Source organism: Oncorhynchus kisutch, linkage group LG5 (genome assembly GCF_002021735.2).
Source record: "Oncorhynchus kisutch isolate 150728-3 linkage group LG5, Okis_V2, whole genome shotgun sequence".
NCBI classification, from domain to species: Eukaryota; Metazoa; Chordata; class Actinopteri; order Salmoniformes; family Salmonidae; genus Oncorhynchus; species Oncorhynchus kisutch.
Window position 1 is genome coordinate 12,491,248 of NC_034178.2, and position 26,616 is coordinate 12,517,863.

Here is a 26,616-nt window from a genome sequence, read left to right on the forward strand (position 1 = left end):
TCTCTCACACACGCACACACACGCACGCACGCACACACACACACACACACACACACACACACACACACACACACACACACACACACACACACACACACACACACACACACACACACACACACACACACACACACACACACACACACACGAAAAGGGCTTGAGCTCTACGAGGAACATGAGATTGGAAGCTGTAGGTCATTAGGGCCCGTCTCAATCTGTCCTGCATGGTGACCATTAACCTGGCCTGATTGAGACAGCCTTACTCGACTGCTGCTGACCCCTGTCTGACCTTATGACCCCTGTGGTCATCCTGTGATTGGTTGTACGAACCACTCAACCTCTATGATTGGTTCAATGCACACCTTAACCCTAACAGTATCTCTTCCCTTACTTAAATCTGACCACCTTTTACTCCAAAAAATAATATGTGGAGATTGTAGCAATCAATGCCCCAGAGTGCATAACTCTTTTTTGGGGGCATTTTAAGATAGACATTTCTTGTCAAATCCAATCCCAAATATGGGTAGAGACCCCAGTGATATTTTAGTTCAAATACAGTGCAGGGCTAGTGTTTCAGTGCTAGCTAGCAGTTGGTATAACTGGAGGAATCTGCTGGGCTTGTGATACGGTTTAGTAGGCATGTGGCAGATTCCTCAGTCTTAGCACTTTGCCTGCAATGTAACATGATCATAACTCAAACACAGGACCTTGAAACCATCTGGAAAGTAGAGGAGCTCACGCTAACCAGACACAGATATTGTACATGTACCAACTGTTTGGCCTTGTGTTTGATAGCCATTACAGAGAGGGCGCTGCTCAATAAGTTGGAACTTAAAATTGTTTAAAAAAAGCTCGATTTTTCCAGGTCCACCCAACCCACCCAACGCAGGACTCCGTCTTAGCCCTCTCAGCTAGCACAGGGCCACGACTATTGGCTTGCCCTCTGAAGCACAACCCCAGTCAAAACACAGCAGCAAGCGGCTAGCCGCTCAAGTAGGAACACGCCCGAGCACCCGCTTAAAGACCCACCGAGCCCCAAGAAAACGGAAGTGAAGAAAACGGAGAAAAGAAAACGGCTATAGTAGAGAAAAATAGAAGGAAAGGAGCACGTCGTTAAAGTTGGGCTTTTATGTCTTGTTTTGTTTGGTTTCCTCAGTGTGCACTGATCTGTAAATCACAAGCCGGTCTTGACGTCGTTGTGTTAAGTGGGTGGAAGTCGGTAATATCACTGTGGTTAAATAATCACCATTGTTGTTATTCTTATTGCAGTGCCCCCGGTGTCATTTCTACGCTACTATAACTATGTGTCATAGTGAAAGGACTAATGTTGACTAGTCTGGTCCTTTAAAAAAATAAAAAAATAAAACGACTTCAACTGTGACAGAGTGACTGTTTTAGTCAGGTTGTGACATTAGAGGCTCAGAAACCACTATGCTAGTGTGATTCACACAACAGCTTTGATATTTGCTCACCTGAAAAAGAATGGTGCATCTTACTGTTGCCTGAATCGGTTAAATAAATCCCACTATAATGCTTCACGTATTGGTCTGCTTCTCATACTTTGCTCAGTAAAGAACGGGTCACGGGGGTGAGTGGAAGGAAAAAGGGTGAGAAAATGAATGAGAAAGAGAGAGGTAGGAGGGAGTGACAGAGACAGTACTAGTCATCTAAGGTAAAACTCAGCACAAAGACTCACCAAAACACACTGTCAGTCCTAAGACTGGGGTCTCATTCGGTAATATAGTTAGACTAGCAGTGACTGTTATCCCTCTCAAACAGGTTATCCCTCTCAAACAGGCACCCCCCATGGGAGCATGTTTTGGGCCCAGGACTGAGTTTGGGAAACCCTGGTGTCTAGGTAGTCAACAACAACATGTCAAAACCTTGAGCCTGCCAGAGCATGTGAGATTGTTCTGGGAGGACAGGGGTTAGAGGTCACTGCTAATGGTGACAGGGGACATTCCTCTCTGTCTCTGTGACTTCTTCTCCCTCCATTTTATCATGTTATGTCCTGGAGCAGTGTTTGTATTTGTGTGTGTGTGTGTGTGTGTCAATGTGTCTACAATGTCAAACATTACCCAGCTGAACATGTCCAGACACCATCCCGTTCACTAACCCCACTTACTCACTGTAGTTACAATGGTGTCACATAGACAGACTATAAGAATGGTAACAACAATGCAAATTGATCTGGTGTGTGATCATGCACTTTACAAATTGCATCCACCCTTCAGGCAGCTATTTATGACTGGATGACTTCAAAATCAACAAAGGGATTGACCTTAGAGAGCCTTTTTTATGTCACTTTTGGTTTGGTCAGGGTGTGATTTGGGTGGGCATTCTATGTCCTTTATTTCTATGATTTGTGTTTCTATGTGTTGGCCGGGTGTGTTTCTCAATCAGGGACAGCTGTCTATCGTTGTCTCTGATTGGGAATCATACTCAGGTAGCCCCTAAGTATGATAGTGATCTTTGCTAGTGGCACTATAGCCCTGTAAGCTTCACGGTTGTGGTTCGTTTCTTGTTTTGTTGGGAGACATTTGAAGTAAAAAGAGAAATGTACGCTCACCACACTTTGGTCGCCTTCCAATGACCGCCGTGACAGGGATACAAGGTCAATGTTGAGACGACACGTGCATTACGGTCATTTGAGTGTATGAACATGTAAACACATATTTCTCTAACCTGGGTCTGTGACGTAACTATGTGAATACTGAATCTGTGCCATGATTTCTCTCTGTACTGATTAATAAAAGCTGTATTATCCAAACATTGGTCAATGATGTTCTGTTTGGTTTTAGGATTAAGCGTTTAGTGCGTGTTTCGTCTCAGCGGAAGCATTTGGTTTCTCAGCAAAATGGCAGCCCTGTCACTCTACGTTTTGTTTGACCTGCACATGCACTAATGTTGAATCCAACCCTGTGTTGTATCTATGTCACCAACAGTAACACCCACAACACTCAAGTCTCACTCTGTCAACACTTCGTAACAAACAAGAGCAACTGAAAGAGATCCATTCAAAGAAGATTTCTGTTCGGAATAATAACAAATAAGACCAAATATATGTCACACAGGAAGTGAAATGAAGCACAGTTGCCATAGTCCAACCTTATTACAACCTCAGTATAACCTTACCATGACCCCAGGAGAATGTGAGATTGGTTAGCATGGAAGGGGTCAAAGGTGACTGTCTCAGTAGCTTGTTTATCATGTTTTACAGCCTGCGTCTGTTGGGGCATGCTAGCAACCCGACCTGCACTCCTCCCTATTCCCCAAAGAAAAATCCCAACGCTGGAAAAACATCTGGGAAAGCCATGGAAGGGGGTGGGGGGGGGGGGGGTAACGGCATCACTAGTGGAGATAAAGTTGGGAGGTGTACATAATGGAGGAGTGTTCTTCAATCCTGTTTCCTTGGAAACCCCCAAGGTGTGCAGGCTTTTGTTCAAGCCCAGCACCAACACAAATTCAACTGAAATACAAAATGATCAGGCTCTTCATTATGAGTTGAATCTGACATGTCAGTAGTGTTAGTACTATGCTCCACAGGAACATGAAGACGACACGACAGGTATATTTCAGTTCTAATGGGACACGGCCTATTCATCGTTTCTTTGAACACTGCTCTGATATGTAGAGCTAGAACGTGACAGGGGTTAGGCCTACCAATAATCTAGACGTCGGATCCGTCACTAGGCAAACACAGCGGACTCCGACAGCAGTCCCTCGTGTTGTGGTTGTGCAGCCAGCCAGCAATGTTCCAGAGCTCCCCTCCCCAGACCTGCCCCTCCAGCCCTCCGCGCCCAGCAGGCAGGCAGCCTCAGATCCCAGAGGCGATAAACAGGCTTCACAGAGACAAAGACCAGTGCTAAGCAGAGACAGGGAGGAGGTGGAAAGATGGATGTGTGCGTTGTGTGCGTGGGTGTTGTGGGGTGGTTGACCGATGGAGCTTCACACAAGCCTATCGTGACTGATGAAGGTAAAGCGGTGCTTCAGTATATTTTTTAGTCGACAATCAGGACGGTCTCTGAGTTATTTTCTGGATGAAATGTTGATCTTCATCAATGCAGACGACTGTTAGGAACCAAAGATCCGACTAGATATTTGGATGCCTTCTCCCTGTCTGCTGACAGTAACACAAGGACACGGACACGCACACAAACACGCGCACGCACACACACACACACACACACACACACACACACACACACACACACACACACACACACACACACACACACACACACACACACACACACACACACACACACACACACAGTGTTTATCTCCCTCGGGTTTCTGCACTCCGCATGGGTCCCACTGCTACAGAGTCTGTCTGTTGTCTCACCGCAGAGTCACATGGATTCAGGGTGGTGATCTTTCAACTTCACTGACCCCAGTTCAGAGTCGTACAGTGTCAAACCTCCGTTCCCACACTACCACTGACACTCGCTGACACTCACTTACTTCACAGTGTCGGCCAAGTCCAACACAGAGATAGGAACCACGTGGTACGAAGAAGGCCTTGAAAGACCACTGTTCATATTGCAGTAGTGAATGCATGGTGAGCTCAGCCACACAAATCTATTAACCTTCACTGCCATTCCCCATGTGTAGACTTTGTTCATACGGGAATAATATTGCAACTATTAGTGAGGTTTAGTGAGGTCATGCACCTTCTGATTCGTTCCCAATCAGAAGATACTTGAGAGATATCAAGTGTGGAAATGGTTGATTGACACTTCCACTCTGAACTGAGGTCACACACTAAAGATAACCAAATTGGTCAGACGACAGATATATTATGTAGCAGTGGGGCAGAGAGCCGACACCCAGGGGGGATTAAAACACAGTACTTTCAGCAGACAGGGAGAGAAAGCAAACTGGGGTCTGGTGGGCCAGTAGGTTGACGATCATGGGGAAGGCACAATGTGCTCCTTATGTGGAGCACCGCGTGGGAGGCGTGGGACCCAACCCTAGGGTTTTTCTCATCAACCGCCACGCCTTACGGCCCGAGGCCGGGCCTCCTTCCCGTCGTCCTTTAGTGGTCTATGATTGAGGCGAGGGGCAAGCAAGCTTGGAACCTCAGAGTACAGAGGTCTCTTTCTCCTGAGCCAAGCATCCAGCCACGTCAACCCACTCTGAGCTCTCCATACATCTACATAGCTCAGGCGTGACCAAAGCGTTTTATGGTCCGAAATTAAAAGCGGGCAAGAGGAGTTGACCGCCACAGCATGTTTGAGGTTAACCAAAATTACATAATTGAGAAAATGTGTGTATAAAATATATAAAGCCCACTTTAAGTAGAGTTGAACTAGTCCTAGTATCTTTAATAGCAACTAATAATGTAAAAATGCTAATATACTGTATATGACAATCAATTTCCGGACCATGCCGTGCAAGCACAGTACACCATTCTACTTGGATCCTGTTGCATTTGTTTGAGGAGGGGGAGTTTGTGAACTTCACACAGGCCGATGAGGAAGGAGTACAGGAGGGAACAGAAGAAGGAAAGAAGGGTAAGGGGTTGCACAGGAAGTAGAGTGTGGGTGGAGTTCAAGGCCTGACTTCCAACTCCCTCCACACACCCTCTATGTCCTTCTGACCCTCTCTGTTGCTCCATAAGAGAAAGAGAGAGGGGGGATAGAGAGAGAGGGGGGGAGAGAGAGAGAGAGAGAGAGAGAGAGAGAGGAGGGGGGAGTGAGAGAGAGAGAGAGAGAGAGAGAGAGAGAGAGAGAGAGAGAGAGAGAGAGAGAGAGAGAGGGAGGGAGAGAGAGAGAGAGAGAGAGAGAGAGAGAGAGAGAGAGGGAGGGAGAGAGGGAGAGAGAGAGAGAGAGGGGCAGAGAGAGAGAGGGGGGGGTGAGAGGGGGGACAGAGAGAGAGGGGCAGAGAGAGAGAGAGAGAGAGAGAGAGAGAGAGAGAGAGAGAGAGAGAGAGGGGGTGAGAGGGGGGGACAGAGAGAGAGGGGCAGAGAGAGAGAGAGAGAGGGGGGGGGAGTGAGTGAGAGAGAGAGAGAGAGAGAGAGAGAGAGGGAGGGAGGCTCTGCTGCTGCTCTTGCTGTTGTGTGTGTTGTTGTGGTGTCAAAAAAAGGATGGAAACAAAACGGGATCTCCTAACCGCTTTGGGGCTTGCAGCTCATGACTACTCACACTATGTATGGCCATCGCCCTGGCAACGTTTACTTAGTGACTCAATAAACGCATGTCTCCATTCATTACAATTAACACCTTTGGTTGCCAAGGAAGTTATGTCCAAAACATACAATATGCAAAGGACCTTGTCTGACTTGTCTTTGTTGTTGTTGCAGAGTGTTTATAGCTAACAACTATGTCGGTGGATGCCCCAGACTAAAAATAAAAGTGGTCTGTTCTTTCGGAGTGTCTGTTAGCTCCCGTCATGGCCTGGCTTGCGACGAAGCTGCAGTCTGCTTCAAATTGGTGCTATTTTGGACAGAGCGGGAACAATGTGAGGAAACGTTGTGTGGGGCAGAAACATTAGCAGGACAGTCAATCCTGCCTGGTGTGTGTATGTGTGTGCGTGGGCGTGTGTGTGCAATGCTAGCTAACATCTCTGCTGTTTTGAGAGTTAAGAGGGGCCGGAAAGTTAAGAGGGGCCAGGCGGTGGGGGACGGGGGTGTGTGATGATATTTACAACATGTGTTGCCGCTCGACAGGAAAAGGAAGCTTGCGTCTGGCCATGTGACACTCTGCGGTACCATATTTCTGTCTGTCCTCTACTCAACACTCGGCCTCAGACTCAAAGTGCAATTACCACGGCAACACAGATATGGACCGTTTTCTGAGAGAAATAGAGGAGAGAGAGAGAGAGAGAGAGAGAGAGAGATGCAGAAAGAGACAGCGAGTGGAAGACAAGTAGTCAGAGTTGAGAAGCGAGGCGAATAGAAGGGAGAAAAAGAAGCCTCAAACCAAAAACTACATCTCAATCTAACAGTCTTCACCTCTGCCGTAAGAGCTAGCCACGATGTGACCTATGAGGCGGCCAACGTTGTTGGTTTATCTATGAGTCAGAGTGTGGGACACTCACCGTTGAAGAAGCTCTTGACCTTGAGGTATCCCACACTGAGCCGGAGCACAGACAGCTTGTCCAGCCTCGCACGCACGTCCTCTGAGAACGGCAACAGCCCGGTCAACTTGTCCAGCTCTCCGTTCAGCCGGTCCCTGTGGCGCTTTGACGGGTTCGACTTGATGCCATCTGTAGGAGGGGGTTTAGGACTGAAAAAAAGAGAGGAAAATAAGTTAACGTTCGATGATGGTGGGGGGGGGGGGGGGTTGAAATTGATGCAGGGTTTTTTATGGTCCCCGTTTCAACCCAAAACCTTTGTCTTTCTATTATTGTTGAAAAGAGTCTGCTAAGACAGACTGGTGCTGAGAATTACACACGACAAGTGTGACAAGCAGCCCCGGTCTCTGCTACACAGCCTGGTTTCTCTGGTGATGATGAAACCACCTTGTAAGAAATATTTTGGTCAAGAAGAGAATGGAATAGTAGTGCATGTCTTACATGGAATCCAATTTCATTTGATTGTAATGTGAAAATGCCTGATCAATTTAGTCCTTAATGAGGTTGGATCTACTCTATGATTTTAGCTGTGTGCTAATCGGGTTAGGGTATTCCCCGGTCCACTGTTGGGTTGGTGTTGAAGTGAATTCTGGCGCTAAAGAAGATTCTCAGGCTGTTAAAAATCATACGTAGGGAAATTAAATGTGATCCACACCCAAAAACCTCCAAGAACAATTGTCTTTTAGAGTTGTCAAGTCTGCAAACGTGCAAAATGGCCCCCTTTTCCCTATAGCACGTGTCAAACTCAAGGCCAAAGGGCATTTTGAGTAAAGAAATATACTGTTGAAGTTGGAAGTTTACATACACTTAGGCTGGAGTCAGTCAAACTCATTTTCAGCAACTCCAATTGTATTGTCAACAAACATAGTTTGGCAAGTCGGTTAGGACGTCTACTTTGTGCATGACACAAGTAATTTTTCCAACAATTGTTAACAGACAGATTATTTCGCATTTAATTCACTGTATCACAATTCAAGTGGGTCAGAAGTTGACTGTGTCTTTAAACAGCTTGGAAAATTCCAGAAAATGATGTCATGGCTTTAGAAGCTTCTGATAGGCTAATTGACATAATTTGAGTCAATTAGAGGTGTACCTGTGGATGTATTTCAAGGCCTACCTTCAAACTCAGTGCCTCTATGCTTGACATTATGGAAAAATCTAAAGAAATAAGCCAAGACCTCAGAAAAGAAATTGTAGACCTCTTCAAGTCTGGTTCATCCTTGGGAGAAATTTCCAAATGCCTGAAGGTACCACGTTCATCTGTACAAACAATAGTACGCAAGTATAAACACTAGGACCACGCAGCCATCATACAAGGAGACGTGTTCTGTCTCCTAGAGATGAACATACTTCGGTGCAAAATGTGCAAATCAATCCCAGAACAACAGCAAAGGACCCTGTGAAGATGCTGGAGGAAACAGGTACAAAAGTATCTATATCCACAGTAAAACAAGTCCAATATCGACATAACCTGAAAGGCCGCTTAGCAAGGAAGAAGCCACTGTTCCAAAACCACCCTATAAAAGTCAGGCTTCGGTTTGCAACTGGTCTGATGAAACAAAAATAGAACTGTTTGGCCATAATTACCATCGTTATGTTTGGAGAAAAAAAGGGGGAGGCTTGCAAGCCGGAGAACACCATCCAAACCGTGAAGCATGGGGGTGGCAACATCATGTTGTGGGGGTGATTTACTGCAGGAGGGATTGGTGCACTTCACAAAATACATGGCAGCATGAGGAAGGAAAATCATTCTGGATATGTTGAAGCAAAATCTCAAGACATCAGTTAAAGCTTGGTCGCAAATGGGTCATCCAAATGGACAATGACCCCAAGCATACTTCCAAAGTTGTGGCAAGATGGCTTAAGGACAACAAAGCCAAGGTATTGGAGTGGCCATCACAAAGCCCTACCCCCAATCCTAGAGAAAATTTGTGGGAAGAACTGAAAAAACGTGTGTGAGCAAGGAAGCCTACAAACCTGACTCAGTTACACCAGCTCTGTCAGGAGGAATGGGACAAAATTCACCCAACTAATTGTGGGAAGCTTGTGGAAGGTTTCCCAGAACGTTTGACCCAAGTTAAACAATTTAAAGGCAGTGCTACCAAATACCAATTGAGTGTTTGTAAACGTCTGACCCACTGGGAATGTGATGAAAGAAATAAAAGCTGAAATAAATCATTCTCTCTACTATTATTCTGACACTTCACATTCTTAAAATAAAGTGCTGATCCTAACTGACCTAAGACAGGGAATTTGTACTGGGATTAAATGTCAGGAATTGTGAAAAACTGAGTTTAAATGTATTTGGCTAAGGTGTATGTAAACTTCCGACTTCAACTCTATATACTGAACAAAAATATAAATGCAACATGCAACAACTTTGACGATTTTACTGAGCTACAGTTCAGAAAAGGAAATCAGTCAATTTAAATAAATAAATTAGGCCCTAATCTATGGATTTCACATGACTGGACAGGAGCGCAGCCAATCATATTTTTTTTTTCCCACAAAAGGGCTTTATTACAGACATAAATACTCCTCAGTTTCATCAGCTGTCCTGGTGTCTGGTCTCAGACGATCCTGCAGGTGAAGAAGCCGGATATGGAGGTTCGGCGTTGGCGTGATTACATGTGGTCTGCGGTTGTAAGGCCATTTGGATATACTGCCAAATTTAAAAAAACGTTGGAGGCGACTTATGTTCGAGAAATTAACATTAAATGATCTGTTAACAGCTTTGGTGAACATTCCTGTAGTCAGCATGCCAACTGCACGCTCCCTCAAAACTTGAGACATTTGTGGCATTGTGGTGTTGTGTGACAAAACTGCACATTTAAGTGGCCTTTTATTGTCCCCTGCAACAAGGTGCACCTGTGTAATGATCATGTTGTTGAATCAGCTTCTTGATATGCCACACTTGTCAGGTGGATGGATTATCTTGGCAAAGGAGAAATCCTCACCAACAGGGATATAAACAAATTTGTGCTTTTTGTGCATATGGACAATTTCTGGGATCATTAATTTCAGCTCATGAAACATGGGACCAACACATTATATGTTGCGTTTATGTTTTTGCTCAGTATATACAGTATAGTCTCTTCACTCTGCCCAGCTAGCTAACAGTCATCGAAATGAAGCTTGACAGTCAATAAGCATCGAACATTCCAGAAAGCGATAGATAGAGGGACAAGTTAAAAATTTTAATGAAAAGTTACATTTGAACTGCGGCCCTCCGGACCTCGGTGAAGATCGAATGCGCCCCCGCGTGGTACATTTGTTTGACATCCCAGCCCTATAGCATCAAAAGTAGTGAACTATAAGGAATACGGTGTCATTTCAGATACAAACAGAGATAGTTGAAGAGTAGCTTAAACAGATGTGATTCTCAACTTCAAGTAAAGAACCAGGTCATTGGTGCAGTATGACATCATCCTGACTCCTCACAAATACAGGCCACTGTGTCCCAGGTGTTTGTCTTAGAGTAAGTCTCACCAAGCACCTTTGGGTCACAGCTACTATACTCTCTGGCATGTTCCTAGAAACGTACTTAACTCTCTTTGTAAACTGTCAAATAGCATAATTAATCCATTATAATGTTCAACTAACTACAAAATGTCACGCCTTGGTCTTAGTATTTTGTGTTTTCTTTAATTATTTGTTCAGGCCAGGGTGTGACATGGGTTTGTGTGTTGTGTTTCGTATTGGGGTTTGTAGTATTTGGGATCGCGGCTGATTAGGGGTGTTGTATAGGCTTGGCTGCCTGAGGCGGTTCTCAATCAGCAGTCAGGTGCTTCTCGTTGCCTCTGATTGGGAACCGTATTTAGGTAGCCTGAGTTCGCTTTGTCTTTCGTGGGTGATTGTTCCTGTCTCTGTGTAGTTTCACCAGATAGGCTGTAATTAGGTTTCACGTTCCGTTTGTTGTTTTTGTATTTATAAGTTATTTCATGTATCGTCATTCGTTTCATTAAAGACATGAGTAACCACCACGCTGCATTTCGGTCCTCTCTTTCAACAAATGAAGAACGCCGTTACACAAAAGGCCTTAAGTCCAAGAGATTATCAGAGTTGTTTTAGGCATTTGATAAGCAAGGCAATATTAGCGTTGTGTGTCAAGTATACTGTACATCATAATCATCTATTCCAAGAAAAACTAAGTGAAATATTTTCTTGAAAATGAACTGTCATAGACATATAAGAAAAAATGAAAAATGTATTATAAATGAATAGTCATAGACATAGATGATGATAATGTTGTTAACACAGTGTGTCATTGTCCACTCTTACCAATCCTTAAAACCAACAACCTCTCCCACTTCAGAATTTCCTGGTTCAATGTTCGGGAGAACCTTGTCTTGAGAAACCAAGCCATTGTTGTCAAATGGAGGTCTGTTGTAACCCGACGCTGTATTTTCACCACCAAGGGCTTACCCGAAGGAATTTCAACAGTAACTCAAGCCAGAGGTTTGGAACCAAATTACACAATCCTCGAAAACAAGGGAAAGTGACGACACCAGAGACTGGCCATGGGGACAATAGGCCCTTCATTCAGACCGTCTCTGTCCGTCCGCCGTCAGTTGGACTCCATCTTGGATTCCTCACGCAGACGGAGGTAACCTTCTTTGTTGTAGCACAGGTGTTATCACAAGTTAATGACAAATTCCAAGTGACATTTAGCATGTTTTGATACGGGTTGCACGTAGTTCAATGTTACAGTAGTGTATTCTTAATCACTGCAAGGACCACACGGTGATGTTTACATACTTATGTATTTATAATAACATAAGTGCTAGCTTATTGTAGCATTTTGGCTCACATCATTAAAATGGCCAACCTTTCCATAAACAGTTCAAACCAGACGGCCTAGATCTGAACCAAAATAGAAAACAGGCCAGTCTTCCAAAGGTCAACCTGATGGCTGAACAGAGGAGGCGCGATAGAGTAACCAGATCTGGGTAATCTGATTTTGAGTGTTGTAACCGACACATGACACGAGAGGCCTGTGCACGTTTGGAAACACCGGGGCCCAGGCCTGGATTCAAATAGTATTTGTTCCCGTCAAATACTTTCAACATTTGACTTGTATGGGGTGCCAGATGGGTCGTTTTTTTTCTCCCTTTTGGGCCTATTCTATTGGTTCTTTTGCGCCAGGCAAGCTCAACCAAGGGAAGCTAACATATTTGAAAGTGCACAAACGCTATTTGAGCCCGGCTCTGGTAAGGTCATTCCCACCCTGATAACCTCCAGTAGAACTCGATCTGTCTCTGGTCCACCTCAACAAAACAAGACTGGAGTTAAACTCAGATGGCTCAACCTGCAGCGTTCGTCTTGCCCAACTCGCCATTACTCATACTGTAGGTCCAATTCTTAAAACAATGGATGTGTAGTATTATCTATCTTGGCAGAGCTTTACCATCTTATTGCAAGACTGCTTTCCCAGACACCCAAACAAAGGTACTTTGTCTGAGTCAGTGTAACAACAACCCCTGAATAAGATTAGGTTCTATGTCGAAAATAACGAGTACATCAAAACTGTCTAACATTCTTTCATAATTGTTTAGGGGAAGAAGAAAAAAAGACAAGGAAAATACTGTCTAACATTCTTTCCAAACAGTCAGGACACTGTCTGTGAAGGAATGGTGAAGGTAGAAGCCACACAGGTGGATGGGGAATAAGGGTCCCTTAAAGTAAAACTTTAAAATGTGGGAATGCGAATGCATGCCCCCCTCCATGGTCATCACCATCAAAGTCATATTCATCCATTGACAAACTTGCTGCCAAAAATAGCACGAGTCACTTCTGGCTCATTGGGTCAAGTGTTCCCGTAATGAGCTTCTGGTGAGGTCTGTTACAGTTAACGTAGCCATGTGACGTCACTGACAAGTGGCAGGCCAGGAGAGGAGAGGTGGCCGAGGGTCTGGTGTGGACTGGAGATTCAGGGTCTAACATGTCTGTCTGTGTGTGTGTGTGTGTGTGTGTGTGTGTGTCTGTCTGTCTGTCTGTCTGTCTGTCTGTCTGTCTGTCTGTCTGTCTGTCTGTCTGTCTGTCTGTCTGTCTGTCTGTCTGTCTGTCTGTCTGTCTGTCTGTCTGTCTGTCTGTCTGTCTGTCTGTCTGTCTGTCTGTCTGTCTGTCTGTCTGTCTGTCTGTCTGTCTGTCTGTCTGTCTGTCTGTCTGTCTGTCTGTCTGTCTGTCTGTCTGTCTGTCTGTCTGTCTGTCTGTCTGTCTGTCTGTCTGTCTGTCTGTCTGTCTGTCTGTCTGTCTGTCTGTCTGTCTGTCTGTCTGTCTGTCTGTCTGTCTGTCTGTCTGTCTGTCTGTCTGTCTGTCTGTCTGTCTGTCTGTCTGTCTGTCTGTCTGTCTGTCTGTCTGTCTGTCTGTCTGTCTGTCTGTCTGTCTGTCTGTCTGTCTGTCTGTCTGTCTGTCTGTCTGTCTGTCTGTCTGTCTGTCTGTCTGTCTGTCTGTCTGTCTGTCTGTCTGTCTGTCTGTCTGTCTGTCTGTCTGTCTGTCTGTCTGTCTGTCTGTCTGTCTGTCTGTCTGTCTGTCTGTCTGTCTGTCTGTCTGTCTGTCTGTCTGTCTGTCTGTCTGTCTGTCTGTCTGTCTGTCTGTCTGTCTGTCTGTCTGTCTGTCTGTCTGTCTGTCTGTCTGTCTGTCTGTCTGTCTGTCTGTCTGTCTGTCTGTCTGTCTGTCTGTCTGTCTGTCTGTCTGTCTGTCTGTCTGTCTGTCTGTCTGTCTGTCTGTCTGTCTGTCTGTCTGTCTGTCTGTCTGTCTGTCTGTCTGTCTGTCTGTCTGTCTGTCTGTCTGTCTGTCTGTCTGTCTGTCTGTCTGTCTGTCTGTCTGTCTGTCTGTCTGTCTGTCTGTCTGTCTGTCTGTCTGTCTGTCTGTCTGTCTGTCTGTCTGTCTGTCTGTCTGTCTGTCTGTCTGTCTGTCTGTCTGTCTGTCTGTCTGTCTGTCTGTCTGTCTGTCTGTCTGTCTTTGTGTGTCTGTTTCCATGCCTGCCTGCCTATCTGTTTGTCTGTCTATAAGTCTCTTAGATAATGTGAAATGTTTGCTGAATTGTTGGATCACTCTCATTTGATTCACAAAGGAATGACAAAGAGTCATTATGTTCTAAAAGGGATTTTTCCTAGTGGAAAACTCACCAACTAAAAGTCAGTGACCTAGTAAGAGTGGCTGACTGAGTATGATACTCAAAGCAATATCTACTAAAACACTAGCGATGCGTCCCAAACGACATCCTATTCCGTATATAGTGCACTACATTTGACCAGAGAGCCCTATGAGTCCTGGTCAAAAGTAGTGCACTATATACGGAATAGAGTGCCATTTGAGAGGCAGCCTACGCCTGGTCTGCAACACAGCAGCCACACAATGATATCATTGTGGAGGTAGAAAAAAGCTCACTCTATTGGACATTATAGAACTGCAGACACTGTCTCCTGCTGTAGGTAATGTTATACCATCAATCGTCTCTTTTTAAAAGGCCAACAAGTTACCCTGTGCCATTGTTCCAACCTTCTGGAAATCTGATAGAGGGAGAGAGCAATGAAAAGAGAACGTTTCCATACAGGGCTGATATAGAAAGTGTGGAGATTGGAGGAAGAAAATGCTTTTTTTAAAGAAGTGGAGCAAAATACTTGCTGTTGCTAATCAGGTCGTAAGGTTATAAGTAGGTAATAATAAAGTCATTACTCGTACTTATTAACTCCTTGAGGCGAGTTTCGGACTTAAACATTGTGTGTCTGAGCTAGTCTTCCTGTACTATTGGAATCGTCTATATCTTCTGCATCCGTAAATACCAACCATTACTCTGTTTGATTAGGAGGGGGGGGGGGGGGGTGAACTAGAGCGGTGTTTGTGAGACAAGGGCGGAACCTGAAGGGGCCCGGGGGCGGGTCGTTTATACCAAAATGTCTGTAGAGTCCGAATGGTTTGAGCTACAAACTATTAAAAGCTTTCTATGAAACGCTAAGACTCTCACAAACACGCACATGTTTTTTTGCTCTATGATGCGTACAAGCCACACAAGGGTCATTAAAAGGTAAGGGGTTCTCCAGTATAGAAGATCATTGGAAATCCCTGGACATGTGTCTATAACACTGTATGCTCACGTAGTTGCTGACACAAACTCCAAACTAAACACAGTTGTCACTGACAAGTTGGATTTTTTTTTCTCAAGTGAGTAAACAATTGATGTACTTACAGCATTCAAATAAATTCTTTTTTTTTATCAGGTTTGTGCTTAGATGGAACTTATCTTTTTATTGACATCTCATGAATGCAACTGTTTATGTAAATATAAGGGCTGGACATGCAGATAAATGAAAGTCAGATAAACGAAAATATGATTGAAAAAAATTTCGGCCCAATTTCCAATTTTCAACTTGATTATGACTAATGCAAGACTCCCATTTCCATGCCAGACCATAACTACACACCAAAATGAAATCTTAAGCTAACCCTAAAGACTTGAGGAAGCATTTACAATAGGTTGCTGTGGAAAATACTGAGAACTTAAATACACATTGTATAGATAAAAAAATCAAATGAAGATGGTTTCGGAACGAGACAGCAGGCTAAATCAGTTTGGTATCGTTGCATCTGCAGAATCACTGCAGATACCCAGAGCTATACCAACTTTACGCACAACTTAAACACAAAACCAGTATCATAATATGCATATTATTCATATAATATGATCAATTATAGATTGATAGATAACAAGTCAAGCAATGTGTGTATCGTAAAAATGCCGTCATGCATTCACCCATAAAATTATGACAAAATGTGGTGAACATGCACATCGGTCTTATTTGCGTAACTTGATTTAGTGAAGCTCCGAACCCATAGCCTATAGTGAAAATAAGTGCCACACGATAGGCTACACAAAGTCTAATATTCACATAATAGTAGAATAAACTTCAAATTAAACATTTCGTTTATTGTTTTGTATCGTTAGAACCTGTATTAGTAGCATTGGTTGACCTGTAAGATAATGTAACCATTCCTTTTACACAAAGTAGCCGTATGTTTTAACTTGAAAATTATATTCAGAACTGCTTACATTTTCTGAACAGGCTTCTTCCGTTTCTTAGCTGCGTACTGCGCCGTACTCCCCAACATGATGTATCTCTCCCTAAGAAAGTCTATAGAATAAGACTATCCTATACGTGTCCCTCTTATTCTTGCAGGTCGTTTTCGAAGACCCACGACTAGATACAGCTCTGTATAATGTAAATATCCACAAGGAGTCCGCCGATGTACAGAACGTCTCATACGTCGACGCTCCAAATATGAACAGAAACTATTCCTCTTGGTTGACCAATCCAAAACTGTTTTTTGATATAAAAGTTTAGGGAAACCTTTCAAACTGCACAGCAGCTACAAATGGCTTGCGTGATCCGAATAAATTTGACTCCGGCAGTCCGTCCGTCCGTCGGTCCGTCCTTTTTTTTTTTAAGCTGTCATTCCTAATGCATTAACATACTGTACACTCCTCTAGTTGGGCGAAAGTAATGGCTGCGTTTTCTGCTACTCGAACCAATCCAGAGCGCTGGTTCGCCGCAGCTCACGCAGCAGGTATAGTGGGGCTACTCGCTATTGGTGCAAAGCGCTTTCAGGAAATGTAACACAGAAGAGAGAGAGCGAGAGAGAGAGAGAGAGAGAGAGAGCGCGACCCCGCCACTGTTTCGGTAAACATGCGAGGGACGGGGCTAGAGGAATGTATCCACTCTGAAATTCATAGGCAGAGGCACAGAGCTATGGCTGCAAGGACCTAGCATCCATCGTATCAAAATGATAGTTGTACTCATGTTTTGAGGCTATACAGTGATCGTTTCTAATGACATTGTTTACAACCAACATAGTAAAACAAGCTTATATTTTGGGTTCTGATGGGGTACGACAGATGAACTAAGCTCAAGAGGTAGTTAGAATGTACATTATTCAATAATCAATGGGTATTTACACTATCATTAATTTACATGTCAAAAATTGGTTTAGAATTCACAGATTTCCCCTTTAATGGTGGAGTTGTTTATGATATATACAACAAGGACAAACTGTACATATTGTACTTACATAATCGTTTGCAACCTTTGATATCATGGAGAACGCGCTCAGAGCTATGTGCAATAACCAATTTCAATGTAAATGCTGGCTATTGTCCTGGGCCTCTAACTTCATACTGGAATGCTAGATTAAAACATGTTTAATATACACAGTTTCAGATCATTTTATGTTAGTGCGTGAACTTTGGCAACCAGACATTTCCAAAGCCACTTTCTCCCATGCAGTAGTAGATAATAGATAGCTAGGTATTCCTGGGCTACAGGGCTCTACCATAACCCTGTTACACTGTGGTTGTAGCATGGTTCTATGATGCTGGGAGCTTTTCAGACACTCTTCCCATAAAGATGACTTATTGCTTCTGGTTCAAGTGATGAACTTATTGCTTCTGGTTCAAGTGATGAACGTGGTAATGGTTGCCTAGGGTTGTCTTGAAGAGTTTTTTTGTTGTTGATTTCAACAAAGATATCCTGTTATGTCCATGGGCTTTTGAAACTCCCCAAACCACAATCCATTAAATACACTTGCAAACTATGGAGAGTTCCTCTAAAATGCCTTGTTTTATTCCATCTCCTCTTTCCTCTGTGATCGCTTGGCCAATGGATCCTAGTAGTAGGACAGTATTTCCAGCACATGATATTGGATAATTCAATTCGGAGGGAAACTGAAGTGAATGATTAACACTGACAATAGAGACTTACTGGTAAATATTCAACAACTTCAATGAGACACAATAGACAGGATTGTAATCACATAGAATAGGATGGATTCAAAATAGAACCTCACTGATCAGGGAGGCCAATGTTTGCTAACACGTTGATCTGTTCTATACTCAGGCTGCAGTGGGGCTGACACCCCAGACTGTGATGGGTTTGGTTGGGTCGCCCAGGCGTTGCTGTCTGACAGGGAGTGCAAAACCTCTGACCGACCATATTCACCACAGAGCAGGAACTATCTGCAGCACACATATTGAAACAGTGTCAGTAAAAAACAAACAGCCACAGAAAGGACAGTAAAAGCACACCACAGAATAGCTGACAGCTTTGACTTGGCTGCCAGAGAGGAGTGATATGTCATGTGTAAAATCCACTCACTTGACACTCCACAAAGTAGGTTCCCATACGAGGCCATGGTTGCAAGTGAACTTCTTTGAAAAAGTAGGAGTTCAATCTATACCCTTTACTCTTACACCCGGTCAGTAAACACTGACTAGAGGATTGGGGTTGAAAAGGTCTCTCTGTTCTAGTTCTTGTTGATTAAATCAGTCGATCACAATGTATTTTGGCATTGACTTAGCGTTCCAACAGATTTCATAACCGCTGTTTACGTGTGGCTCCACGTATCGACTAAAGTATTTGCCCAATTGTCAACTGAAGCAATGTATTGGGGTCGACACTCTAATGGAAACGTTGAACACATGAAATCCGTCAACATTACTGGAGCCCTAAAGCTTAATTGAATATAAATCGTGACAAATGTATGTTGAGAAATACAGGGATAGAAACACAGAGGCTAAATTGAGTGCAAATCCAGAACTAACACCCGTTGGTTATTTTGTGCCTGTTTTTTTGTTGTTGCGTATGTTCCCCCCCCCCATTAACAACACTCACCAGAAATCACTTGGCATAGCTGCCTATTAAATGGTCCTATCCAAGCAAGTATTGGTCATAGCCACTGGAGGGAAAGGTCTCTGCCATAGTGAAGAACAAATGAACACATGGGGAAACCTATTTTGTTACCATAGAGCCACTGTTGTTGGAGCTTATAAACAAACCAGTGATAAGTAAGCAGCTATTTATGATATGCCACCATCTGGCACCATGAAATTACTTTTACGGTTGAAAATACATCCAGTTAAATCAGAGTTTTACTTGCAATAAAGAAAATTTGTCCGGATAACATACAGGAAACCGACACACAGACCTTAGTTGGTGAAGTTGTCTTGGTTGCACTGTAATTATGTAGATTGCAGAGGGAGTGTAAATTGTCTGATTTAAAAATGAAGAAACGACTGTTTGTCGCGAGAACAAATGGAGTTTATAGAAACCATCTCTGTTTTGACATTCATTGGAAGCACGGTGCCATTATTGTCACGATGGGGTTTAGATCTGAAATTCTGCTTCAATCTGAAATGGGATTTATTTCAACGCTGTTCAAATAGTTGTAGCATGATACAAATGAAATGGTTTTCATCGAGGTAGAATTATCACGGCAGTTTAAGCAACAAGAAGAGAAGCTTTATCTGTCAAGAAATAAAGATGCAACATTAACAAAATTGCACTCTTAACATGAGCTCATTAAAGAATTACACGTTTAGAGTTATACAATTCAGAGGAGTTTATATTGTTTGGCGGGGAACAGGGTGAAACTGTGGTTCGTTTCCAGTTCTAGATGGCAAATCAAAGATTGTTGCCATAGGTTTTAACAAGACACGCCAAGGTGATTTTAATACACTAGTAAATCTGTTGAAAACAGTTTTAAATGTTACCCATTGAACTTTTACTGGGTAGCATTTAGTTATATAACCAGCTTCATTAATTGAAATGAGTGCTGTGTCATTTTGCATTCTTCTCAATTACGACAACTTTCTGCACCTGCGTCCATGATATAGCGCTTCAGAAAGCTGATGTGCTTTAAGGAAAAACAAAAGAAAATGCCATTTATATGTCACCTGCCTTCGCAGAGGTTTTGTTGGCATGAAGGGACTAAGATATACTTGGTTGTGAGTGTCATAACCAAGGTCAGTTTAGGATGCACAACAGGAAGACAAATTAGCTGTGGGTGTCTAATACAATACTCTGATTTAATAGATTTGAGGCATGAAGTGGGCGGGAAATGTACTTTCACTGCCTGGTCTCTACCCTCAAGTAAAGCTACCCCCCTGGTCCCCTCTGCTCACCCTGCAGTTACTGATTGATAGTACAGGCGCATTAGAGCAAGGAATTCTGCCCCCTAGAGGTAAAAAACAGAACCTTTGTAGGATAGGTTGGCAATTTACAACAACAGAGGCAGAGGAATTTGGCACTCTGACCATTCTACACAATCCATTTATAAGTATACCTGAAAATCACTGACCCTGGTTATTCATATTCACAGCATTTCTGTTTTCCTGATACTGACGCCTTCTGACAGTGTTGGGGTCTAGCCTGACGAGTTGGTGTGGACGATGTTGTTTTGAATTGAGCATAATGTCTTACTTTGCCCTCGCCCTTCATTTTACGAAACACTGACTGAAGCACAGGATCTTCAAAAGACTCAACTGGCTCGAAGGTCAAAACTCAAGCTGTTGGATGACCTCCCTGTCCAGCAATCAACTTGTGCTCTACTTATAAGGGTGCAGCACTAGTGGAAAAACAACAACAACCTAGCTAAATCGGATACTATCCCATAGGTCTGGGAACAGTTACAGGAGTTTACCTCCAATCAAAATGGCTGACGAAGGTTGTGATTTGGCATCGCTTCATTGGCGACAAGTTGTTTGTGTTGACCTCTCTTTGAAGCAGAGAGGAGAAGTCCGGGGTTTGTCTGGTTCACAGAGAAAGGAAGGGATTAAATCCAGAAGTGGCCCTTACCCTTTACTCAGATCCGAGTAGCCATATCTAGCAAAGCACTTGATCTGTGGAAGAGGAAAATAAAGAGTCTACAAGGAAATACAAGTCTTCTCCTCAGTGAAGTTCTTTCATCTGCATTCTCATCATTATTTTCATTGGTACAGTAATGTATCACGGTACATAATATTGAATATATTACGAGTATATGCTTAGAGGATATCTGTCATCATGCTGATGCTGTAAATCATTAAGTATTGCACTCTCTCTGCCCGGTGGTGGACCTTGCAATGTTCCTCTCAACGAATAGCTTCTACGGTCTTGTATAGATGCATGAAACATGATGAAAATGAAGGACACACTATCTCCACCTTAAAGTACCAAACCTGAGAGAGGCTCATCCTTCAAACTCAGTCCAGGTTTGGACCCTGGACCAACACACACACACACACACACACACACACACACACACACACACACACACACACACACACACACACACACACACACACACACACACACACACACACACACACACACACACACACACACACACTTTCAGTCTTATAGTCATCGTCAATTTAATTTACTTCTGAGAGACCCGTGATTGCGGACAGATGTTGGCGTAGTGTGTGCAAAACAGGGTGGGGGGGGTTGGTTGGTCGGGTCATTGTTTAAACTTTACCTTACCGTCTAGTCATGGCTTTTTCCATGGCAGCTCTAACTCTCTCTCTCTCCAGCCCAATGAATCACAATTGGATTTATTGGAAGGGACTTAACCCTTGTGGTGGATAGGTTGGCCTTTTGAAAGACAAATTGGTCCCATTTCTCATCTTGTTTTTTATGAGAGATTATTAGCTGTGAACTTTTTAAAGGAGGCGAGGGTAGTGAGTTATGCTCGCTGTCATGCAGAGTACTGAGTGGGCTTTAGGACTGTAGTCTTGCCAGTGCATTCCTACTCAGGAAACGATTTGTTTGTATCAAACACTGAAGTCAGCCTTCACTTTAGCCTTGCCTCTATACTTTCAACAGAAACTGAAGACCACCTTTATTCAAACAGTGTGTGAGGCCGAGTACTCCTAAGTGCCTACCTAGATGACATGTTTGGAATAGTCAGGCCAGGGTGTGTTTTTGGCCTCTACAGTGTAGATGGAAGGGCTCTAAAGTACGTTTCTCTCCTGTGAGTAGATCATGGGTAAGCACACAATCATCTCAGATCTCTACAATTGCCAAGGAGGTAGGAGATAGGAGTTGGTTTGGGATTTAAGGGATATTGCTGCTGCCCAACCTACTGGGAAATGTTGGGCCAACTAAACTGTAAACTCCAGTCTGTACCCTACAGGTATAAGGGCAGGGGTAAGTTTGGCAGTGGTGAAAAAAGTACTTGATTGTCAAACTTGAGTAAAATAAGATACCTTAATAGAAAATGACTCACAGAGTAAAATACTGTTTGAGTAAAGGTCTAAAAGTATTTGGTTCTAAATATACTTAAGTATAAAAAGTAAATGTTATTGTTAAAATGTACTTAAGTATCAAAAGCAAAAGTACAAATTATTTCATATTCCTTATAAACCAGATGGCACAATTGGTATTTTTTATTGACAGATAGCCAGGAGTACACTCAAACTCTCAGACATAATTCACAAACAAAAAATGTGTGCTTAGTGAGTTTGCCAGATCAGAGACAGTAGGGATGACCAGGTTTTCTGTCTTTCTGTGCCAGTTTGTCTTGTTTGTTAAAGTCAACCAGTGGTTTGCCTCCGTGGCTGCGTTTCCCCAGTCTCTCTTTTTCTCGTCCTCCTGGTTTTGACCCTTGACGGTCCTGACTGAGCCTGCCTGCCATCCTGTACCTCTGCCTCTACTCTGGATTACCGACCTCTGCCTGACCTGACCCTGGGCCTGCCTGCTGTCCTGTACCTTGACCCCACTACTCTGGATTACCGACCTCTGCCTGACCTGACCCTGGTCCTGCCTGCTGTCCTGTACCTTGACCCCACTACTCTGGATTATTGACCCCTGTCTGTCTTGACCTGTTGTTTGCCTGCCCCATGTTGTTGCAATAAACATTGTTACTTCAACACAGTCTGCACTTGGGTCTTACCTGAAACCTGATAGTACTTTTGGGTGTCAGGGAAATGTATGGAGTAAAAAGTACGTTATTTTCTTTAGGAATGTAGTAAAGTAAAAGTTAGCAAAAATAGAAAATAGTAAAGTACAGACACCCCAAAAAACGACTTAAGTAGTACTTTAAAGTATTTTTACTTAAGTATTTTACACCACTTAAGTTTGGGTTTGAGTGTTGCTAACAGGTCTGACTGCTAACACCCAGGCTAGCGTTCTCCTACTGGGTCACACCACTCCTAATGCTCAATTTTCTCCAAGTGTGAGAAAATAAATATGTTAATGATGAGTGGAGCTGCGCGCTGAATGAGGCCAGCTTCCACATGTGCTTTGAGTTGGGAAGAGGGATTGGGAAGCTCAGGTCTGACAAAGCCCCATTGGTCACTGATATAAGGCTGCAGCACTTTCAGGCTCTTCCATGGGCCACCCCATAGACTCCCGCGCATGTTATAATCATTTAGGTGCAGGTTGTCATTGTTCAGCGAATTTGAATCAGAACATCTAATGAATCAGACTGATATATTGTCCGATTGTCTAGATCAGAGTAACCTACTCTTAATCAGCTTCCTAAATCGAACACTTGTTTTGACTTAAAAAAACAACAACACTTAACACAGTGAATAATGAATACGTGTAAAGGAGTAATCATCCAAGGCTGCCATCTCGGTGCTTTGGCAACCACGGAATTCCTACTGATGCTATGTAACATAACGCATGTGTGTAATCAACATCGAATCAAATGCTATTGGTCACATGCGCCGAACACAACAGGTGTAGACCTCACAGTAAAATGCTTACTTACGAGCCCCTAACCAACATCGCAGGTCAAAAATAAAATTAAATACAGATAAGAATAAGAAATAAAAGTGACAAGTAATTAAAGATTTCAATCATGCTTTTCAGATTGAAAAACATCACCGCCATTTTTTGTTGTTGTACCTGATGAAGTGCAAACTGGGCAGTAGACCTTATCTCCAGGCCATCAGACTTTTAAAGAGTCACCACTAGCCTCCACCCAGTACCCTGCCCTGAACTTTAGTCACTGCTACCACCGGGTACACAACCCTGAAACCTTAGAGACTGCTGCCCTATGAACTGTACATAGTCATTAAAAAACGGTCACTTTAATTATGATTGCATACTTTTTAACCCAATATTTATATACTGTATTCTAGTCGAGTCTCATCCTATAGAACTACTGCTGTACACACCTTTCCTATTCATATACTGTCCCAGCTGTCTATACACCTCATCCTGTACTATATATTTATATTCTGGACATGGACATTGCTCATTCTAATATTTCTATATTTGTTCATTCCTTTCTTTTTAATTTTGGGATTTGCGTGTATCGTTTTGTATTGTTAGGTATTACTGCACTGTTGGAGCTAGGGATGTAAGCATTTCACGACACCCGTGATAACATCTGCAAAATATGTGTACGTGACTCCCCCAAAAAACATTTTACTTCATTCGAAAGTCTCCTTTCTGCATTCACTCAACTCCATAAAAGTTCCGGTGGACTCCCACGATTTGTGAAGAAGCGATGCAAATGTTTTCATCACCATCAGAGTTTCACGGCAACAACATCCCACTGGGCACCTACTCCACGTGTGCTCAACGTAATTTCATGGAAAGAGAAATTGATTCAACCAGTGTGTGCCCATCTTCTTTTCCAAGTTCCCCAAAATAATAAACTACAATAATAAACCCCACTTGATCGCCAAGCTCCACTGTGCAATGTATCATTATATTGAATATCACGTCTACCTGGCTGGCGCAACACGGAGAGATTGGAGAACGGGATTTATGAGGAATGCACTTCTCTCGTGCTTATCTTCCTGGAAGTGTCTTCAAGATCGGAGTTGGAATTTTGGTAAAAATGTCAACATAAATAACAGAATAATATATCATCCCTGACAGCAGTCTTCATTCGTCTACTTTCCTCTACTTGACCGTCTGTCAACCGTGGCATCCCAGCAGGTGGGGCGCTACAGTGATCTTGGAGGGAGACAAACAGCTCACCTCGGGTCCGAGATAAACGCGAGTTTATCACACCTGGGTCTGGCCTAGATCCCCCAACCTTTGGGTTGTCCCAACTGATGACCACCACTCACTCTGGACAAGTAGCATAGGCACAGATACTGTATGTTGCGGTCCCACAAAAGACATGGACACCACCTTACAGAGTCATGTAAATGTTTCTAACGAAGAATGCAAATAAGGAGGCCCCTGAGGATCAACAGTAACTTACATAACATATATTTACAGAGAGAAAAAAATGTCAAACAACATCTGCAAATGTCACTTACAGTGTTTGTTCTATTAGCAGGCAGCAGCAGTGCCGATGAAGAGGAGGCCTACTGTTTTAACACTGGTAGCTACAGTAGCACCAATATCTTGTTTTCCAGTCATTCACATAAGCCCAGTAATCAGTATGGCTAATCAGATGTTGGAAAAGCCAGCACGAATAAATAGGTGTGAAGGAATTCTCTCCCCCTCAGCCCGACCAACAGATGGGAACACTCCAAAGTGGAACACTTGTTTTTGGGTGCTTTCCACACGCCACACTCTCCCTCCGACTACTTTAAGGATCTATTATGTGGGTTTGCCTTATGCCTTTTAATGGACGTGTGTGGTGTTTAAGTCTATTTAGTAACACATCTACAATAACTCAGATCAATACCCTTTTTGTACAGTAAGCATTCATGTTTTGATTTTGTGGGACCAATGTCTATACTTGTATATGTGGTATTGCAGGGTAATCTGAGGGATACTTGTATATGTGGTATTGCAGGGCAATCTGAGGGACATTAAGTCCTACGGTACTTATTTCTTATGGTGCTACTTGCATGTCAATATGACCTGTTTGAGAAAATTATCCGAATAACTCTCTTTTGGAGTTTGGATAGTAGTATACTAATCTGTACTGAGAACACAAACATTAGGTTGTATTATATGTGACCAGCACAAAGTCAAAGTTCCTAACCTCTCCGGCTTTGCCTTTTCATATAACAGTGTGCTGCAGTGCCTCACTGCATGGTGGCCTACTGTAGCCTGGACATGAGAGGAGAGGCGATTGCGTTGAGCCAACAGCAGTGTCTGTTGTTGAGGCTATCTCGGCTCGGGCTGCCTGACTCTAAGTGGGTAGAGTGATCCCCTTCTCTCTGAAAAACTGTGTTCGCACGCAAGGGGCTGTGGGGCCCCATGTCCCAGCATTCTCAGGTGGTGACTTCAGGAGAAGACTGTGAAGCTGGAGCTGAAGAACTGAGAGTGGGCCAGGCCTGTCTGGCCCATTGGGACCCGCCATCCACAGCCTCCCAGCTCCAGTCTGTTATTTCTAGTGTTATTGAAGAGTGGGGCCTCCTCTGCTCTTGGCCGGGCTCTGTCCCTCCACTCATCTGTAGTTGATTAGGGCCCCGGTCGGTCGGTTGGATTCTCCCTGGTTCCCCAGCGCTGACATGAGGTATGGGCCTAGCGAGGCCCAGGCTACACTCACAACGATAAACATGACGGCTTCCCATGAACTCATGCATCCCCTTGTAGTGAATGAAAAATGGAACATTTTAGACCTAACGGTTAACACTCACTTCAAGCAGAACAGAGAGCGATAAAAGATCCCCGTTAATGTTAATGTTGTTGTATAACGAGGCTGCCTGTCAAAATGTGTTGATGTATTTTGTCATTATTGGTGTTGATTTGATAGGGGATGGATTTGATAACTAAGGTTGTGTTACAGTAGCAGGCATGTGGTACTATGCCGTAGCCAGTCTACTATGCCGTAGCCAGTCTACTATGCCGTAGCCAGTCTACT

General features: G+C 43.5%; 1 protein-coding gene across 1 annotated transcript in view; it reads right to left on the reverse strand.

Moving 5' to 3' along the window:
- The window catches only part of LOC109890657 (aryl hydrocarbon receptor), an 85,027-nt gene extending 68,473 nt beyond the window's left edge, over positions 1–16,554 (reverse strand). Inside the window, exons 1-2 of the mRNA XM_031824500.1 lie at positions 16,130–16,554; positions 7,042–7,229 (exon numbers count right to left, since the gene is read on the reverse strand). Coding sequence (XP_031680360.1) covers positions 7,042–7,229; positions 16,130–16,188 — 247 coding nt within the window. The 5' untranslated portion in view covers positions 16,189–16,554. The remainder of the gene's footprint in view (positions 1–7,041; positions 7,230–16,129) is intronic.
- Positions 16,555–26,616: the final 10,062 nt, after the last annotated feature.